Source organism: Triturus cristatus, chromosome 7 (assembly GCF_964204655.1).
Source record: "Triturus cristatus chromosome 7, aTriCri1.1, whole genome shotgun sequence".
Classification (NCBI taxonomy): domain Eukaryota; kingdom Metazoa; phylum Chordata; class Amphibia; order Caudata; family Salamandridae; genus Triturus; species Triturus cristatus.
In genome coordinates, this window is record NC_140590.1 from 288,857,623 (window position 1) to 288,879,500 (window position 21,878).

The 21,878-nt window shown below is 45.4% G+C and overlaps 1 protein-coding gene across 3 annotated transcripts in view; it reads right to left on the reverse strand.

The window, feature by feature from the left end:
- Positions 1-21,878, reverse strand: part of LOC146809468 (excitatory amino acid transporter 2-like) — a 968,543-nt gene that overhangs the window by 192,586 nt on the left and 754,079 nt on the right. For all 3 annotated transcript variants that reach the window (XM_085616310.1, XM_085616311.1, XM_085616312.1), the window contains one exon: positions 13,565-13,759. In XM_085616310.1, coding sequence (XP_085472436.1) covers positions 13,565-13,759 — 195 coding nt within the window. The remainder of the gene's footprint in view (positions 1-13,564; positions 13,760-21,878) is intronic.

Here is a 21,878-nt window from a genome sequence, read left to right on the forward strand (position 1 = left end):
TGACTTGTTGCAGGGGTGGGTCCCTGCGTGCAGAAGACGCCTTGCGCCGCATGGATTGTTGTTGTTGCAGGGGTGTGTCCCTGCGTGCTTAAGACGCCTTGCGCCGCACAAGTTTTGTTTCAGAGTCTTTACCTTGCTTGCCTCCTCACATTGGAGAGCTTTCACGTTTTATTTCACAGGTTGTCCCTTAGTTACTAGTGGGGACAGGACATTGGGTGAAGTCCCTTTTGTCCTCAATACATAATGTTGTTACATTTGGTGTCCCTTATTTTAGTTTGGGGCAGGACATTGGGTTTAAGTCCCTCTAGTCCACATTTATTTACATGTTTTCCCCTGTTTGGGGGGGGGGGGGGGGCAGGACGTTGGATACTAGTCCCTTCTGTCCACATTGACTATACTTCTTACATGGAGATATTACATTTTTAAGTCTTCTCATTTTTTTTTCATTAGAGGAGGGGGATGGGTATTATTGTGTATCCGTCTTTCTCTATAGTCTTCTGTTCCTTTTCCTCTCGTGATGTGTGCTCCCCGCCATCCCTGGGACTGGGCTTTAGATTAATCTTTATTAGTTCTATTCCCTGTGCGATGTTTATTCCTCATCTCTGGGTTGTGAACTATTTATTCTTGCTGTAATTTTTAGGTCTCGCTGAGCCCCAGCGCTTGCGCTGGCTCGGAGAGACATTTTATAGTTGGGAATTTCAAAGTGCTGCCGTGGCCTAAAGCTTCAGTGCACGTGAACGTGCACGCGCGCAGCGCCATGTTTCTTTCCTCCGCAGCACGCGATCGAGATCACTTTCACTTTCGCGGCCGCGGTGCCAAAGCTTGTTTTATATGAACTCCTCGCTAGTGCGTGGAATTACTACATTCAGCATTGCTTGTATCTTTCCATGTTTTAATCGAACACTTGGCACTTGTTTGCTTTGGGAGTTGTCATTCGTCAGGCGGAAAAAAACGAGCGTGAGAAAGAATAGCTCGCTAATAGTGAAGGAGGTGGGGAGTTTGCGTTCAACCGCTTGACTTATAAACCAAGTTATTTAAAATACAAGTTTGTATTAATGGCTTTACTGCCATCCTTCATCTTCTCGGAGCAGATGGAGCCTTTGTGTCTTAGCACTGCGTTCCGAGAAACGGCACAGACGCTTCTTCAGAGTCCGCATGTAAACATCACGGGCCCACATAATTGGTTGATTGATTGTTGAGCCATTTTGTTTAATCGATCGTACTTTCTTTAATACGCCAAATCGAACAGCTCACTGGGTTAATGTGTCTGCTGTCGAGATCTGACAGGCAATCCCTGGTATTTTACAGTCTAAAAACCTACTGGATGTCCGGGATAGGACCACTCACATCTGCTCTGGTATTAGCCAAGACTGTCTCCCAAGAAGGCTTGGCTCTCGCATCTGTTATGCCCCAAAAACTAATAATATCCTTTTGCACTTCTGTGAGGCAAAGCTTTATTTGTGCTACGAGCACTTTTGAGGGGGTCCATTCCTGATGTTCCTCAACATGTTTTTAGTGGCGCTAATTGAAAACTGTTAAATCTGAATTTGCTGGACAAAATGCACACAGCCCAGGCACTGCTGGTCACTAAACCGGACTCCTGTCCGAGACCAGGATATGTCCCCTCAGATCTCTCCCAGGCTTCCCAGACCGGCAGCAGGTGTCTTGAGGTTACATCTGTGCATAAGAGACCTACAGCTCACAAGACCATCTGAGCCGTTCATCCTCCAGAGGTCGATATAATCAATAGCGTTGAATTGGGTAATAGTAATGCCCGTGGTTTACAGCGCTTAGAAACTGACAAACTATGATAACAAGTGCTGTATGTATTATAACGTGTGCATTTCGACAGAGGTTTTGAAACCAGGGTATGCGAAATCACATGTCTAATCTCTACATCCTACTTACGTTTTTTTTAAAAAACACAGCTTCCTGCCAGTCACGCAGTTTCGAAGTGTTGTGGGCGCTACTAATACTAATTTCAGGTCTATGTTTATGCAGGTAATCCCGGCTCCGCCGTTTGGGCTCGTTGTGTGATCCTGTACAACAGTTCCATTATCTGTAGGTATTGGATGATCTTAGAAACCCGAATAGTCAAATTAGTTAAGTGCTATTTAAAGACGGGGCAATTAGTTGACATTTCCACGCCCAGCTCAACGGCTGCTCACCACACGTAGGTATTCCTACAACTGATAGGCTATTTCGGTAAAATTTAGAAATCTCAATTTGTTTCCGTTGACTAAAGTAAATCCAAGGAAACCTGGTAATTGTTCCCTCCTTTTCGACATCCCGTAACCATGTACCCCGCTAGTTCAAACGCTTTAACGCTCCCCAAATTACACATCTCAGGGTGTAAAGCGGGAACACAACGGAACCTTATACTATACATAAAATTCTTGAAAAGTTAACTAAAGTCACACATTGGCGGATGGGTTGGGCAAGGGCCTACGACAAACGGGCCTTACTGGCAGGTGCTCGAGCACTGAATATTCGGGAGTGTCTGTTATCTTTCACTGGACTGTCCCTCCCCACTACATCCATCCAGATACGCGAATTTGTGTCTTTTTTTTCTCCTCTTGCGCCATTTAAGTGTACTGCCAGTGCCCAGATGACTGGTCTCCAGGCGCAGTTCACGATATAGTAAAAAAGAGGGCCTGTCACCATCCGCAGTTTATGCTAGATTACAAATCATACAGCACCCAGACGGCCGGTCTCCAGGCGCACTTCATGCTGTAAACACAAATAAGTGCTCGCCTCTGCGTTTACGCTTCAGACCATTACAAATGTGAACACAGCCACAGGGGAACTAGGATTAGAACTATATATATCTATCTGATGGTTAACCTAACAAAAAAATCAAAACACGCTGTGCCAAATTTCACAATTATTACTGTAAACCTTTTAGTGAGCCCCAGTTTGCATAGCCAAGGCGCTGTCCTAGTGAAAACAGATTAGCTCTATCAAATGTCTGTCACCACGCTGTTACCAGGCACTTTCCTGAAGTCTGCAAGTCTCACATTTTTAAATAGGTATTTTAATTACAAATGCAGTAGTCCCTGTCACCACTATACATTTCATCCTGCATTTTTAGGTCTCGCCTATTGTATCCCGCAGGGATGGATAGGCGAGATTATAGTAAGCAGTCCCAAAAGTCTACCTAGCTGTGGATCGCGTACAGTTCATGTGAACACAATCACGCGCATTGTCAACAACTGCCACAACCATGCGCATTCTTTACAGCTTCCATTTTCTACCAGACACTTCGAGCGCGTGCGCCGCGCTCTCCCTCTGTCACACGCATTCAGCTCACCAGGCTGCACACCCCCTCACTCTCCATATGGTCGCACGCCTTTTCTTTGATCTCCGCCGCGCGTTCTCACAGGCTCCTCTCCGCCCACGCGTCTCTCCCCTTCCGTGTAGTTCCACCCCGCCTTCTCTTTCTCGCATTTTTTATTTTTTTGGGGGCTTTGTGTGACTGACTACTTGACCTCGTGCCTATGAGTTTTGCATGCGTCTATTATATTTATTTACTTTGAATGTGTTTTTTTTTTAACCGCCCACGCGTCTCTCCTCTTCCATGTAGTTCCCCTCCGCCTTTTCTTTCTCACATCTTTTTCTGATTTTCGGCTTTGTGCGACTGACTACTTGACCTCGTGCCTATGAGTTTTGCATGCGTCTATTATATTTATTTACTTTGAATGTTTTTTTTTAAATTCAACTTTACGCACCCAAACACGTTCATTGTTTCCTTTCCTACTTACATTTTTAGGTGAAAAAAAAATCACTCTCTCCACAAACAGCACTTTTATCCTGTCTCACCTCTCTGTGTTTTGCTGTCTGCCCTCATCTTCAATAGTTTCCAGCCTCTGTGTTCTGCTTTACGCATCCAAACATGTATGCTTTTGTCTGAGTTTCCTGCTTACATTCTCATGCAAAACAAACAAAAAATCACTCTCTCTACAAACAGCACTTTTATCCTTTTATTATGTTTTGCCTCACACAATGCCCTACACACATTAGACCACACAAAATGCCACCTCACACACTGCCCTACACACATTAGACCCCCAAACTGCCACCTCACACACTACCCTACACACATTAGATCCCACAAAATGCCAACTCACACACTGCCCTAAACACATTAGCCCCCTCACACTCTGCACCCCCTCAAATAAATAAGAATACAGTTTACTTCCAAGGCACTGCAGTCATTTACGTGAGCCAGTGTCAGATTGTGTATTTTTTGTCAATACTAATAAAGCCTTTAAAGAAAATAGAAATACAGTTTACTAACCAACACTGCCCCCTCTCACACAGACCACACACAATGCCCCCTCACACAGACTACACACACTGCCCCCTCTCACACAGACCACAAACACTGTCCCCCTCACACATACCACTCACACTTACCCCTCCACACAGACCACACACTTACCCCTCCACACAGACCACACACACTGCCCCCCTCACACAGACTACACACACTGCCCCCTCACACAGACCACTCACACTGCCCCCTCACACAGACCACACACACTGCCCCCCCACACAGACTACACACACTGCCCCCTCTCACACAGACTACACACACTGCCCCCCTCTCACACAAACCACACACACTGACCCCTCCTCACACACTGACCCCTTGACACACTGCCCCCACATACACTGCTCTAACACATTACCCACTCACAGTACTTTCGGTCACACACACTGCACCCTTACACCCCGCACACACACACAGCCCGCACCCTTACACACTCACACTGTGCCCTCATACAATTCCCCCTCACACACTGCCCTCTTACACAGTGCCTAGTTCATACTATGTCAGTAGGTGCCTTTTCTAAATTTTAACAGAAACAAAAACGTTACAGGATCAAAGTGTTTCTAAAACGCATCAGTAGATTTTTGGTTCTTTTCGTCGGTTAATGTCAATTGGTGCTAGGTGTTTTGTGCTTAAATTAGAATTATTGTTTAACTTTATTTAACAAATGAACAAAGTTCACGTGGACGTTGCAGTCTGAAAATGTTGTGGCGCGCACATGCCGCGCTCTCCCTCTGTTTCCACACGCATTCAGCTCACCAGGCTGCACACCCCCTCACTCTCCATATGGTCACAAACCTTTTCTTTGATCTCCGCAGTGCGTTCTCACAGGCTCCTCTCCACCCAAGCGTCTCTCCCCTTCCGAGTAGTTCCGCCCCGCCTTCTCTTTCTCACAACTTATCCGGAAACTCGGCTCTGTGTGACTTACTACTTGACCTCCTGCCTCTGTGCTTTGCATTCATCTCTTACATTTAGTTACTTTTGAATGTGTGTTTCATTATTTTACTTTACGCACCCAAACACGTATGCTTTTGTATGACTTTCATTCTTTGCTTTCCTGCTTACATTCACTCTCTCCACTAACAGCACTTTTATTCTGTTGCACCTCTCTGTGTCTTGAGGTCTGCCCTCGCAAGTCGCCTGCAACTGGTCCTTCACATACACTGGCCCCTCGCACACAGACCACACCCACTGCCCCCCTCGCACACAGCCCACACACTGCCCCCTCTCATGCAGACCACACACACTTCCCTCCTCTCACACAGACCACACACACTGCCCCCTCACACTCTGCACCCCCCTCACACCCTGCACTCTGCAAACACTGCCCCCCCTCACACATACCACTCACACTTACCCCTCCACACAGACCACTCGCACTTACCCCTCCACACAGACCACTCACACTTACCCCTCCACACAGACCACTCACACTGACCCTACACACATTAGACCCCACAAAATGCCACCTCACACAATGCCCTACACACATTAGCCACCACAAACTGCCAGCTCACACACTGCACCACCCCTCACACTCTGCACCCCCTCACACTCTGCACCCCCTCACACTCTGCACCCCCCTCACACTCTGCACCCCCTCACACTCTGCACCCCTCACACTGCCCCACTGACACACTGTATCTATACACTCTGCACCCTCACACATTACCCACTTACACTACTTTAGGCCACACACACTGCACCCTTACACCCCGCACACACACACACAGCCCACACCCTTACACACTCACACTTTGCCCTCATACAATGCCCCCTCACACACTACCCTCTTACACACTGCCCCCTATTTTGTACGATGTCAGTAGGTGCATTTTCACTTTAAAAAAAAGTCACAAACGTTACAGGAACAAAATGTTTTCAAAATGCATTTTTAGCATTTTTTGGGTTTTCGGTCAATGTTTGTCTGTGCTATGTATTTTCGTGCTTATTTTTTGTGTAATTTTATTTAACAAATCAACAAATTTCACGTGGAGGTTGCGGTCTGGAAATGCTGTGGCGCGCGCGCACCGCGCTCTCCTTCTACTGGCACACGCATTCAGCTCACCGACCTGCACACCCCCTCACCCCCCTATGCGCTACCACAGCATCACTGAACACCACAGCATCACTCGTCGCCACCACAACATCACTCAGCGCCACCACAGCATCAATCTGTGCAACCATTCAACAACTGGTTCAAATATGTTCTCTCAATGTTTCAAGCTTTATTACAAATGTCACAAAAAGATGTTAATATTTTACTTCTGTACTTGGATTTTCGTCACAATAAAATACACTAAACATAATCTTCACAAAAGTTATTTACAAAAGTTTAAGCTATTGCCATTATAAATTACAATAACTTTTATTTAGGTATTAATTATTTAAAAAAATTAAAAGCCATTGTTATTTGTAATATCAATACATCTAAGTCACGTAAATACAACACATATTGCCTTACAAATGCTATGGGTGTCACATTTGCGAAAGTTAAAATGACTGGAATTGTAAATGACAAAGCTATTAATTTAGCTATTTTCAAAACCAACACATATATACAAAATTTGGCATTTACAATACCAATAGCTCAAACTTTCCTAATGCGAGACCTATTGCATTGCAAATGCTTGTTAATGTTTATAGTTATATGCTGTTTTCATCTGTTATGCTTTATTTACCTTACATCTATCTTTTGTCCTTTAGGGAAGAGGTATGTAGTATCCTGGTGTTATGGATTGCCTCTCCCATGTTTCCCTGTCCCTGGCTGCTCAGCCTGAGTGAGTGTTCTGAATGGAATGTTTGGTGTGTGGGCTATGAGTGGAATGCTTGGGTGACTGAATGAGGAGTGACAGTTAGATGGATGGGGCTGAGCAGCTAGCAGGCTGCTCCCGGTGGGGTTTGTTATGACTTATGGTATGGACTTTCACATTTGCTGTTGGACTTATTTTTCCTGTGTACCTGGCCAGCTGATATTTGTTGCCACAACATGGCCTCCAGGCTTCCCTCATGCGAGCTGCGCAATCTGTGACACAACTTAATGAATGCATCGGCTCCGACACCCTGATGATTCAAGAGACCAAACTCGAGCCTGATCTGGGCTGAAGATGCAGATTTTGGCAAATACCAGGCTCGTTTGAAAATTCTAGTTGTTATTTTATTCAACATTGTAAAATTGCTCCCCAACATTATCTCTTGACCATAGGTTAAATTTGGTGGCCTTAGCCTTCATTACTGTCCAAAGGGGAGATAGGCTAGGGCCGAGTAGCTGTCTTGAGAGTTTCACTAATGATGCTTCAGAAGACAGTGCTTTCGCTTTAACCACTTCTTTCTGTTTTAGGAAGGATCCCTAAGAGTCCATTTAGATGCCCAAGTATTTATACGCTGTAAGTGTTTCGATATTTTTACCATTAAAAAAACACCCGCCATTCTGCTGCTTCTGTTTCCCAAAGGTGATGGCCTTCGTTTTTGAAAGATTTAATTCCAGGGCATTATTTGTTGTATAAGAAAGCAGCTGGTCAAGTAGTCTCTGTAAACCAACCCTCATGTAGCTGAATAGAACGTGGTCATCTGCGTATAGCAGATTACTAATTCAGGATCCACCAAGTTGGGGGGAGTGGGAATTGACATTATTCAATAGGTGAGATAAATCTGAAATAAAAAGATTAAATAGGAGGGGGCCAACACACACCCTTGTTTAACCCCACAGGAGGTCTGTATTTTTCTTGAAACCTTTGACCCCTCACCCAGCTTTATGCGGATCCAAGTATTTGAGTGATGTTGGATTATGGACTTTAACAGGTCACGGGGTATTCCCCATTTCTGCAGTTTGTGCCATAACAGGCCCCTGGCACCCGATCGAAGGCCGCTTTAAAATCGACAAAGCAGCAGTGTAATGACATTTTTGAAGATGCTGCTTTCTACATAAGTACAGATAATGCAAGGAAGCTACTAGTGGTGCCTGATTTAGCCACAAAACCAGACTGGTTAAATGGCAAACGTGGAGTTTTTAATGTCCAGGACGACAGCTCTTCCAGCAATAAGCTAGCATAATATATAGAATCTACATCTAAAAGAGCTATCATCCTGTAGTTTTTGGGATCGGCTCTCCTACCTCCTTTAAAGATAGGGTGAATTATAGCTCCCTTCCACAACTCTGGTATATTGCGAGTGAGCTGACAATGCAAAAATAGAAGGGCCAGATGTTCAGACCAAAGCTTAGGGTCAGCTTTAAACCGGGCCTGCGGAAGACCATTAGGACCTGGAGTCCTGTCTGACTGGGCATTGCTGATGGTACGAGCGATATTTTGTCTCAGGCCTTCCTGGGCCGTCCGGGACTTTGGAAGCGGTCGTCTTGCTGGTTCACGCTTTCCATAGTGTTGGTAGCAAAAACGGAGGTGACAGGTTTATTTTGCGTGATTAGTGTACTGTTACTCGTTGTTTCCAGTGTTACCGACATTGAATCCCGTGGTGAATAGATATTCAATTGATTCCCTCCGATTTTATGGTCTTTAAAATGCTCTGTTAAAAAAAAGGGCCCATCCAACTTTACTTATGTTTACACCGCATTGCCCGCTTACACCCAGTGACCTCCTATTCACAAGTGACCCAAAAAACTTTGGGTTAGAATTTTTACTGGCGGGCCTGTCGGGGACTGTTTGTTACCATCAAAAGAACTGTGCAGATAACAGCAGGACTGTGCACGCGCTACAGAGAACAGTATTAGCGATATTTAATTTAATTGCCTGAAGAGAGATACTGAGTCTACAAGTTCATTTTCACAAAGAACATTTCTCAGAAAAGACTACCTATGTATGTGGGATTTTTGTCGTTATTGGTCTTGCCTAAAATCAGATAAAGATTTTTATATTTTTATAAATAACCTGTGTGGTGTCCATTTGTGGTGTTTCACTGTGTTACTGTGGGTGTTGGTGCAAATACTTTACACATTGCCTTGGGGATAAGCCTGTCTGCTCGTGCCAAGCTACCAAGGGGTTGAGCAGGGGTTATCAACAGTGTGTTTCCCCCCTTACCCTGACTAGAAGCAAGGGTCCCTATGTGGTCAAATTTACCTACCTCTGCCAACTAGAGACCCACATTTCTAACAACACCCAAAACACAGACTGCAAAAACAAACACAAATAAACAGCGAGCCCACAAGACCACACTGGACAGAACAGACCCCACAGGCCAGGAGCCCACAAGTAAAACACTTTCAACACATAATTGGCCAAATACAAAGGTGGTCTCCTCAATCTCATCACCCTCTCCACATGAAGCCCTGGATCACCCTCATTTCCACATGCATGCACCACCACACTTCTACCAGCCTGTTCCCTCTGAAACTCACTATCTTTCATAAGTAGCCAAGCAGTACATTTAACTTCACTCCTCTGCCTCACCTTGCCCTATCCATGCCTGATACAAAGCAATTTTTCTCAGATTCCAGGCTTGTCCATTTTCCAATTTGATCCAATTACCCCCAACTGCCTTTATTTTGTTAGGCCCACAGAACTTGGACAAACAGCTACCAATCACCTTTATTGATAAAGTGCTTCTGTTGGTTCTTTGGTATTCCCAAACCCGATTTCTTGGCACTCATATCAGACATCCAAGAATGAAACAATTTTGTCCCAGGCTGTCTACCACACATCATTTCAAACGGCGTCCTTCCAGTGCTGGTACTCACGTTAGTTCAATAAGCCCACAGCATATCTTTAATGGCATCCTGAACAGACTACCCTGCACTACTGTCCAACTCCATGGTTCCCTTCACCAATCAGTTATTCCTCTCCACCAAGCTGTTTCCTTGTGGTTTGTACAATGAAATACACAAATGCATCACACTTATGTGGTCCACAAAACATCTCATTTCTTCCAAGGTGAGTTGTGTGCCGTTGTCCATTACCAACGGAATTCCTTCCCTCCTAAATACTTTCTCTAAGACTGCTATGGTGGACTTCTTTTTGATACCTCTCATAAACCCTACCTCATCTCATTTGGATTTGGCATCTACCAAGGCAGCAGCAAATTTCTCCTGTTATGGAAGGAAACAAAATGAACCAATGAAGTACAAACAACTTGCTTCAGACATGCTGTTCTTATTTTCTGAGCACCCTAACCTACTATCAATCACTTTCCAGAATTCTTGCATACCTCACACCCCTCCACCCACTTTCTCACCTGACCATCTATGAGCGGCCACCAAACCTCTCTTACAGTCTTTTAAGTATCGAAGTTTGGCCCAGATGACCATCATGCACCAAATGCACCAACTTATATCTCAGCACACTGGGGGCACAAACCTCTCACTCCTCATCAAACTATCTTCCTGGATTGACAACTTATCTACCACTTTATAAAAAGCTTTACCCGCCTCCGGTTGTGTACTACTTCTACTCACATCAACTTCAGTCAACTCAACCACTGTCTTGCCGGTGTGGTCACACTCCATAGCTCTCATCCAATCCTCCTTGGAAACAGAACTCTCCAATCCTTCTGTAGCATCCTTCACATTTGCCACCACCTCCTCCATAAACACATCACACTCCTCTGCTGCCTTGTGAGGAAGCCTCGTTAAACGATCAGCAACCTAGTTTTTCCAACCCAGAACGTATTCAAGTGGCCTGTTGATTACTGTGGGCCACAGCGCACCTGATCAGCTGGTTTGCCTCAGCCAGTCGGAACAGATGTGAGCAGGTACATTTTGTGTATGTTGGGTTACCTGGACAGCGAACCTGGGCCTTTGCCTTTTCTTCCTCATGTTTCTGATGGTGGTGATGGTGTCACTCCTGGGTTAGTCAAATAAAGCAGGGGTTTAGGACGATAGTCTGGGGTTCAGCTGATGTGGGGCTTGTGTCTGGCAACTTGTCACCAAAATATTGTTGTAACATGATTGTTCACAACCAAAGTTAGAATGAACTCAAGTTCATTCCATCAGCTGACAACCCCATGACACAGCCAGGCCAGGCACAGCGGCAACTGAAATATTTCAAATCTACAGAACGTAGCAATGTCATAAAGAACTGCCTGCTGAACATTCCCCAGTGAATCACAGTGCATAACATCACTGAGCTTATTATAACACCTTCTGAATAGCCGTAGGGTGCATAAGGCAACAAAGGTCACACATATGCATCTCTCCTACTCAGGGCACCTAACTACCTGCCATTCCCTAGTGATAGGTTTGACAGGATTTCAACCCTGAAGATGTTTGAGGGGATTTTGTCCTGAAAATTGGAGCGGAATTCTAAACCACTGAAAACCTTAGTGCTATCCGCAGAGATCAAGTTCTGAAAATTCTATGGAGTTGCAGCATATTTGATGACATCACAGGAAGTGCTATCAGACGATTTTTAACATCAATGACTATGCATGGCCTCACTGAACGGATATATAGAATTAAGATCTTTCAAAAACTACGAAACGAACACCAAAATCTCACTAAATTAGACCCATAGCCTACAAAAGTAGGGGAGCAACACTTAAGTACACACCAAGCATCTCGTCCAATCAACTTAAATATTCTATGGAATGTCTTTCCTTGTGTTGGGATCACTTCCTGAAGTCTCTACAGGTCCCGCGTGCTACTCTGCAGGCAGCAGAGGTTTGAACATAGCTGTATTTGGAATCTATGCTATATTGTTTCGCACTAGATGTGGCACTTGAACTGCTGTGAGTGAGAATTTAACTAGACCTCTAAATGTGTGAGTCTCCCTCACAAAGAGTAAGGTTCGATGTCTTTGTGCCCGTATCATGGGATTTGTTTAGCATAGAAAAGAAGAAACTGATGATATCATCTGCGCAAATTTGTGTCATTAGGAGCTTGTTTTAGCAAATCCACTGTGCTGCCGTGCTGGTCAGCTGCTAGTACTGCTACACTTCTACATGATGGCAGTGAGCTTCAGGATACAAACTGTAGCCTGGGACGGGGTTCATCAAGAGGCATCTGAAGGAACGCTTATCCATTCCAAGTGGTGTTGCAGTCTAGACAGAATGCTGAAAAACCGAAAAATGGCGAGGGTGGGAGGTTACCTCGTATATAAAAGGGGAGTATTAAACATTGTTTTGTTTAAGGATTGTGAAGCGCTTTCTGCTTACACATGGCTGTGAAAAACGCAAAATGCAAAAAGAACAATTGATGGACAGAATGCTGCACAATGTCCAACATTCACCCCAGTACAGAGATCTAGGTCTAAATACATTGTTTTTTTGCTACCCATGCCATGCCATCCCAGTCCAGACCCAGCCATATGCAAATCAGTCTTGACCTTGTTCCCCATGGGAACAGTCCAGCCCGAACTGTCAGGCCAGGTCTTCCCTGGACTGGAAACAAGCATCCTGGGATCGGTTTCGGGGTATCACCGCTCTACAGCCAGGCTGGCTTGACTTCAGTGGCATGGAGAGCACAGGACCCACGTCTGGGCATACCCGTCCCACTCGGGGGGGACAAATGAAAAAAAATCTATTGATGGACAGAATGCTGCACAATTTCAAATATTTACACCAGTACAGAGGTCTGGTCCTAAATCATTTTTTTGCTCCCCATCCCATCCTAGTCCAGGCCCAGCCATATGCAAATCAGTCTTGACCCTGCCACTTATGGGAACAGTCCAGCCTGAAATGCCAGACCAGGTCCTCCCTGGACTGGAAACAAGCATCTTAAGACCTGTTTCGGGGAATCACGTCATATCAGCCAGGGTAGCTTGACTCCAGTGGCATGGAGAGCACGGGACTCACGTCTGGGATACCAGTCGGTGACAAATGCAAAAAGACCAGTTGATGGACAGAATGCTGCTCAATGTCAAACATTCATCCCAGTACAGAGATCTGGGCCTAAATCCATCTTTTTTTTGTTCTCCATGTCATTCCAGGTCGGACCCAGTCATATGCAAATCAGTCTTGGGAACAGTCCAGCCCAAACTGCCAGGCTAAGTCCTTCCAGGAAGCAAGCATCCTGGGACCGGTTTCGAGTCATGGGGTTGTGAGTGAAAATGCAAAAGCCAGGACAAAGGAATAATAATAACTTTCTCAATGGCAGTTAGGTTATTAACCTCAGAAAGTTGAATATTAAGCTGCACCTACTTTAACCTGGAAAATAACTCTGATTTCCGTTTCATGGACAAAACCCCTAGAGAGACATGTGCTTCAATCTTTCGAAAGTGTCCTGATACATATTATCACAGCAAAGGAAGTAAACAAACCCAACAGGATAAAAGATCAGGCAAATACCTGACTGTGGCGATCTGACCTCCATCCAATGAAATATCATTCATCTGTGCTATAAATATTGCAGCCACCGCCTCGTACAATGCTGTGCCGTCCATGTTGATTGTGGCACCGATGGGCAGCACAAACCGAGTCACTCGCTTATCAATTTTCAGATTTTCCTCTAGACAGCGGAAGGTTACAGGTAGTGTGCCAGCACTAGAAAGCAAAAGGGAAATGAAAGTAAGAGACAGCAAACTAGAGGCTCTTCCAAATCCTCACGAATATTACATGCATTAGGTAAAAACGAAAACAACCATTGGTAAAGCCTATGTATTGGTTATTTTATAAGTGAATGCACTTTTCAATGATAGTTAGCTGTGTGCACTTAGTTGAGCAGACCAGTGAGTGGGTGCTTGTGGGAAATGGTCTGTGGGCAGCTGTAGTGAAAATGCCATAAAAAAGCAACAGCTGCCATTGTTATACCAGCGCTAAGAAGTACACCGGGGACCATAATGCTGTGAATGCACACAATATTTAAAGAACTATCACTGTGATGTCACAGCAGCATCACACCATGGGTGGCAGACAGATAAAGCTATATATTTAGTCAGGACTAAAGGGAGACAGACAGACATGGCTGCCTTTGACAATAGGGAAGGAGAAATGAGAAGGGCAAATCTCAGCACAGGTCCACTGTGCAGATGCTCTGCAGGCCTCCTAGGGAAAACACTGCACTGAGCATGATATAGTCTAATAAAACGAATACAAACCCTCTCCATCCCAATACCAGAATCAACTCTGCAGAATACAACTTTCAGTCTTTCCTGTAGAGACAATGACCACTGTAACACTTTCTTTTGATAACCAATTTTATTGGCATTTTAAACAACAAAGTAAACATAGCACCACTTTGATATATTAGACATTTCAATATATTTACAAGTGATTTCCCCCATCTGTTTGTTTGGAGTATGAGCCCACCCGTGCTGCGGATACTCAATCCAACGGTCCCATACACTTGCCCCATACACGCTTATGTTTGGCTGGGCACCCTCTTGCTTCGTATACAGCTTTTTCTTGGATAGCGCACCAGTCTACACCCCTGCGCCATTTAGCCATAGAATGAGATGTTGAATCTTTCCAGGCTGCTGCAATGTCTCTTTTAGATATCAGAATGGCTGTTCCTAGAAATAGTTTGTCAACACGGGAGCCATCCAGCCCCTCCATCACCCCAGGAGAAGGGCAAGGGGATTGACTAGGACCTCCCACCCCAATATGCCACTCAGTTCAGACACAATGGACACCCAGTATTTAGAAAGGATGGCGCAGGACCAGACCATGTGGTAGAAGTCGGCTGGTTCTGCCTTACAGTGCGAGCGAACATTGTGGGGTTGGGAGGAAACCCGCTTTATGGAGCCTGCGGTAAAATATGCGCAGTGAAGATAGTAGATCTGAATGAGGCGGAGCCTGGCTGATATAGTGAGTGTCCTAGGGGCCATCGGTGCATCTCTCCAGTTTTCCTCCTCTAGAGGACCAAGCCAGCGATCCCAGCGGGCTCCAAGAGGTTCTAGTGTGGATGGGGTATTGTTTATCAGCAATCGATACATTTGAGCTATTCCCCCCCTTTCCTAAGTTCCCCATGAGAAGCTTGGCCTCCAGTGGGCTAAATTCGGGGATTGCTTTTAGGTCAGGGATGTGGAGGGCTAGGGCATGGCGAAGCTGAAAGTATCGGAAGAATTGGGTGGAGTGTAAGGAGTATGCCTGTTGTAGGTCCCGAATGGAGGACAGGTACTCCCCCTTCCATATGTCTCCCAGACAGGTTATACCGATTGAATCCCATTTCTGGAAGCCTGTTAGCGTCACAACCTCCTGCAGCCAAGTGCCGTGCCACAGTTGTGTTTGCAGTGAGAGTTTAGTGTCCCAGTGAATGCGCCGCAGCGTAGAGCGCCTTGCCAGGAGAACTGTGCAGGTAAATATTGGTAGATTGTGAGGAATTGGGGCCCCATAGAGCATGGCCCGGACTTGAGAGAATCCGAGGCTCTCCAGTTCCAGTCGATAAGTTGGATCCGACCATCCGCTGTTAAACCAATCATGGAACACCAGAAGGCGGGTGGCTAAGTAGTACAAAAAGTGATTCATCATCTCCATAACCCCTTCGTATGTGGTCCGTTGACAAGTTGTGAGGGCCAGACACAATCTCGAGCCACCTCAAAGGAAGGTTGTGATCACCCCATCCAAGTCACGAAACCAGCTGCAAGGGAGGTGGAGTGGAAGATTTTAAATGATGTACAAGAGTAGGGGGAGAACCATCATCTTGAAGAGAGCAACTCTACCAAGGGGGTTAAGCGGAAGAGTTTGCCATCGACGAAGGTCGTCTTTTGTATGTTTGAGGAGTGGGGTGAGATTGTGGAACCAGGTCAGCTCGGGGAGAAGTGCCACCCAGATCCCGAGGTATTTGAATGAGAGCCGTCACAAGGGAATGGTTGTTTGCCAAACCACGCATTTTCTAGAGGCATGGAGAGGCACCACAGTGGATTTGGCTGTGTTAAGACGTAAGCCCGACGCACTCTAAAAAGAATGGAGGAACTGAAGGGATCTTGGTCCGGAACGGGCCGGATCAGCCAAATAGAGGAGGACATCGTCTGCATACAAGGCGATCTGGTACTCGTGGGATCCCTGCCAGCCAACCCCTTCATCTGGCCATCCACCCGGATACACCAAGCCGAAAGCTCTATTGCGAGGGCAAAGAGGAGAAGGGAAAGTGGACATCCCTGCCGGGTTCCCCTTGTGATCGGGAATGCGTCCAACAGCGTTCTGTTTATAAGGACCCTGGCTGACGGAGTAAAGGACCTTCACCATTCTTTGGTAGGATGGACCGAAGCCTGCCTTTTCCAGCACGTCCCCAAGATAATGTCAGTTAACCATGTCAAAGGCCTTTTCAAAATCAAGCAGCACTAGACCCAGGTATGGTGAAAGGTGACTACGGTGGGTGAGGGCTATTTGTAGGTATCTAAGACAGTGTCTTGTGCTGCGGTGTGGCATGAAGCCACATTGATCAGGGTGTATGAGGGTGTGGAGCACTTGTTTCATACGGGTAGCGAGGATGGTTGCGTAGATTTTAACATTGGACTTAATGAGTGAAATTGAACGGTATTGAGCACATGATGGCGGGTTTACTTTGGGTATGACCATGACAGTAGCTGTGTCCTTGACAGCGGGGAAGGTGCCTTTCTCTTTAGCTTCCTCAAAGAGGGCATTGAGTCGTGGGATAAGGATTTCACGGAATGCTGCATAATATTCTGTGGGAAACCCGTCTGGACCGGGATCTTGTGGGTGGCGAGTGAGAAAATCGCTTCACCAATTTCCTAAGGTGTGGTAGGTTCGTCCATGATTTTAAGTTCTATTTTTGATAGCCCGGAAGGGGGATGTTCTGCAGAAAGGAGGAGCTGCTCTGAGGCGTATGTGAGTGATCTGCTAAGTACAGCACCTTATAATAGTTCACGAAGGTCTGAGCGATTGTTGCAGGAGTCGGCGAAAATTGTCAGTGTGCATCGCAGATTTCAGGGACTATTCGGTTGGCCATGGGGTGGGTAGCGGGCCAGTGAAGCAACTTGCCGATATTATTTTCTCATCCATAGACCCTGACCACCGAGGCTCTCCAAACCAATTTGGCAGATTCGAAGGAGATACTCTTGATCTCTTCGCGTATTAGTTGCAGCTGTCGGTGGACCGCCTCCCCTTTTGCCGCTGTCATCTCTAGACGGAGTGAAAACAAGGAAGGCTTGGGTCCTGTACTCCCCAGACTGGACCACCCAAATATTGGAATCACAGAAAGGTGTCAAGGGAGGTTTATTTTAAATATTCCCGATAAACCTGAGACCACTAAATCTGGAGTTTTTGAGCATTTATTCTGCTTAGTTTTGATAATTCAAAAAGACATTCATAAATCAATTGGACATGTCTTTTAAAAGGAAACACCACATTAGTAAATCACACAATTGCAATACATTTGTATGTGTGATTTAGAACCATTTCTTTTGTGAGACAATATATACAGCACATACATAATACCAAACGTTATTTGTGACAAAAATATATACAACAAACCAATGATCACAAGACAAACATCGATAAATTATGTGTGCCAGCCTGAAATTAAACCAGTCCTGCATTTGCAATGAAAACACAATGTGGACAATTGCTCATTCAAAGACACGTCTACTGTCCTGCCTGTGGGAGGGTGGGGATGCATATCCTACTTGAGGGTGTTGACCACCTAGAACAAGGGGGAAATAATTTCTATTCAGTCCCCTCCTGGCACACCCTGTTCTACCGTCCCTCACACTCAACAGCCAACGCATTTCGAATCCCCAACAATTACGGGATTCTCTTCAGGGCTCGGACTTGGTTTGGGGTCTAAATAATGAAAAGAAAAAATGTTGGTCTAAATCTGACGCCCCCTTGTATGACCAGAACTTAATGTCCAGCACATGTATGATAGGTACCTCAATTGTACTGCAGACAGATGTCCATTATCTGTTCTTCAATTCATAGTGTTAATCGAGGCTACAAAAAGATAGACATCAGGGCATTAAATGTACGATGTACTACATGAGAAACACATCGTATTTCAAAGGATCATGGAACGGGGTTCCTACCTTAAATTTTCTGGGCTTGTGGAAACTCTTGATAATGATTTAAAAACGGTCCAGGATCTAGGGATGCTAAGGGAAATTATTCTCAGTACTCACTCTGCCTGCATTCTGTGTGCGCATTAGAGTTCAACAGTGAAAAGCTAACTCGTGCTACAATGTTACCTTGAGACTCGTGAAATGTAGTTAGCGCTCCTGGGCGCATCACCGTGAATTTCTTCTGCAATAATCTTGACTGTTTCCTGTGTGAATGGAAAACTACATGAAAAGAGGCTCCTGGATTTTGTGAAACCCCAACTATCCCAGCAGCAGATTGGGACTTGCCTTTCATTTCACCCATGCGAAGCCAGTTAGAAAATCATCTGGCTCCTCTCATTCAAACCGGCAGCACTTGGTAATTGCCACTGTTACTTCCTTAAACAACCTGGAAGCGGAACTTTGAGGTCAAAGGCCCCAGGGATTGTGGGCCATGTAGTCCATGTTCAAAACGGGTGACATTTCAGAGTTCAGTAATTTCAGATAACTCATTCAGGCCATGCAAGGCAGTGTTAAATTTCATAATGAGAAATGCCTCTCTTCGTGCCAATACTGTCTCAGGGTCACCACCTCTCAGGTTGTTCTTTGTTATCAGTGCCAATACAGTCCATGCAAAGTCATCAAATCTGTGGTTCAAAGTTATAAAATGTGCGACCATGGGGGCAGTAAGAATTTTATTCTTCAAACACGAGCGGTGTTGCACAATCCGATTCTGTACTTCTTGCGAAGTTTTCCAATGCAAATCTTTTTGCGCGGGCATGTAACCGCGTACATCACGTTTTTGGATTTGCAATTCGTAAATTCATTGTGAGGACAGTGTCTCTGGCCGTCAGTGAAAGTGCAGCCCTCAGTGGTGGAATTGCATACCGAACATGTTCCATATTTAAGATGCCCCTGCACAGGTGGAAGATCTAGCATGGTGCAACGTGTAGACGTTTTTTTACTTTGGCCTGCTGTGTTGGCAATTTGTTGCCCAATACTTCAGGTTTTTTTCAAAGCAAAGAAGGTTGGTCCGTTGTTAGGAATTGTACCTTCAATCAAGTGCCAGTTGTTGCGTATCATTTTCTTCACGGGTTGTGTGTAGGGCCCAAACGTGGAAACACACACAATACGATCAGAAGGTGACTTGATTTTTTTGGTTAGAAAATGTTCCCTAGGTATGAACCATGTCCTTTTGAGAGAGTGTTTTAACAGTTTCTTAGGATACCACATTTCCCGAAGTTTGTTAACAAGTGCTTCTGCATGGAACTCGTAGTCTTCCCTTCTTGAGCAATTGCACCTTATGCGCAAAAATTGGCTTGGGTTTTGTGTGAAGTGTGGTAATTAACCCACTGGGTGACGTTTTCACACTCACATCCAAGAATGCAAGACTAATTGCTGTATTCAAGGCTAAATTTGATGTCTGGGCTGCGATCATGCAACCTTGTGTGGAATTCTTGTAGGATGTTGGCGGGCCCCTCCCACAGGCACCAAACGTCATCGATATACCTGTACCACTGTTTCAGGTATGGACTGTATGGATTGTTCTGATACAGGAATTGCTCCTCGTACTTAGCCATATAGAGGACTGACATCTCAGGCGCAAATGGACAGCCCATGGCTACACCTTTGACTTAGATAAAAAATTCATTGCCAAATTTGAAGAAGTTCTTCTTCGGTGAGATTGATGCTAATTTCAGAATGAATTCGGTCGGAACCTGATGAGGTCTAGGTCTAGATTCCAAAAATACTTCCATGGCATCAAGGCCATTTTGTTGGGGAATCTGAGTGTATAGAGATGACACGTCCATTGTGACTAGTAGATTGGTTTCTGGATGAAAGGGGACACCCTCTATTTTATTAATGAAGTCCATGGTGTCCATTAGGTATGATGGAATTTCTTGCAGTAATGGTTTAAGAAAGATATCCACGTACTTGGACAGTAATTGTTGGGGATTCAAAACGCATTGGCTGTTGAGTGTGGGGGACGGTAGAACAGGGTGTGCCACGAGGGGACTGAATAGAAATTATTTCCCCCTTGTTCTAGGTTGTCAACACCCTCAAGTAGGATATGCATCCCCACCCTCCCACAGGCAGGACAGTAGACATGTGTCTTTGAATGAGCAATTGTCTGCCTTGTGTCTTCAGTGCAAATGCAGGACTGGTTAAATTTCAGGCTGGCACACATAATTTATCGATGTTTGTCTTGTGATCATTGGTTTGTTGTATATATTTTTTTCACAAATAACGTTTGGCAGTATGTATGTGTTGTATATATTGTCTCACAAAAGAAATGGTTCTAAATCACACATACAAATGTGTTGCAATTGTGTGATTTACTAATGTGGTGTTTCCTTTTAAAAGACATGTCCAATTGATTTATGAATGTCTTTTTGAATTATCAAAACTAAGCAGAATAAATGCTCAAAAACCTCAGAATTAGTGGTCTCAGGTTTATCGCGAATATTTAAAATAAACCTCCCTTGACACCTTTCTGTGATTTCAATCTCTAGACGGATGGCAGTGGCTTCGAGTTGGGAGAATTGGCATTCCTGGACCTGCTGTCTGCGCTTAAGGAACCCTTTGGCGTATCCCCGAATCGTGGTTTTGCCCGCTTTCCACAGTGTGTCCTGTTGTTGCACTGTGCCCTCGTTGGTGCGAAAGTAGTTGCTTACTTCTTCCCCAATTCCCTTTTTGTAATCTTGATGGAACCAGGCGTTTGGTCGCCATAGGGTTCACAAAGCTCCCGTGGGGCCCCCTGCCAGCAGAAGGAGCGGGGAGTGGTCGGACACTGCACACACCAGGATTTGAATTTCAGAAACAGCCACACACTCTGGGGCAGGCATAAAGATGAGATCAATGCGAGAGTGGGTGTGGTGTGCAGCAGAAGTGTATGTATTGTAGCGTCTTAGGGTGCTAAGTGCGCCAGACGTCACAAAGGCCCAGTGTGGAGGCCCAATCCCAAAGGCGCTTGGCCCCTAGTTTCCTGTGGGAGGATGGAGCACCTGTGGAATCTGTGGTGGGTTCAGGGACAGTGTTAAAATCCCCCCCCAATTATGGTCAGGCCCTGAGGGAGGGTGGATAGTGTCTTCCTCGCAGGTCGAAGGGTGGGTTCTAGGTTCGCCGAAGGGGCATATAGTGACATTAGGTTGACAGTGGAGTCCCCAAAAATACCTGTGAGGGGGTCAGTAAGAAGGCAAAGGAGGATTGCTGTCCCCCACACGCCCTTGTAAAACTCAGAGTGCCATACTATGTCGAATTCCTGACGTGCCAAAAAGGGACACCGAATTCCCATAAGGTGTGTCTCTTGTAAAAGTAGGGCGTCTGGGTTAACTCTCCGAGCGTATTTTAAAATCTCGTTTGATTTGGTCTAGAAGGCTGTTAACATTCCATGAAAGGACTCTCAGGGGTTCACCCCCACTACAGGGACTCGGCATTGTGACAGAGTGGTGGTGCAATGGTCCAGCAATGGGGATAGCTAAGGTGGTCCAAGTCCATGGGCCTTGATGGAGGCTGGGCACATTTGGGGTCAATACGAGGACCGCCCGAGGGAAAATCTTGGCTGCAGTGCACGGTACTGTCGTAAAACAAACACAACTAAAGGCTGGGAGAACAGTCCCAGTCAAGAATCCCAACTAACTCCCCGCCCCACACTTCCCCAAATAAAG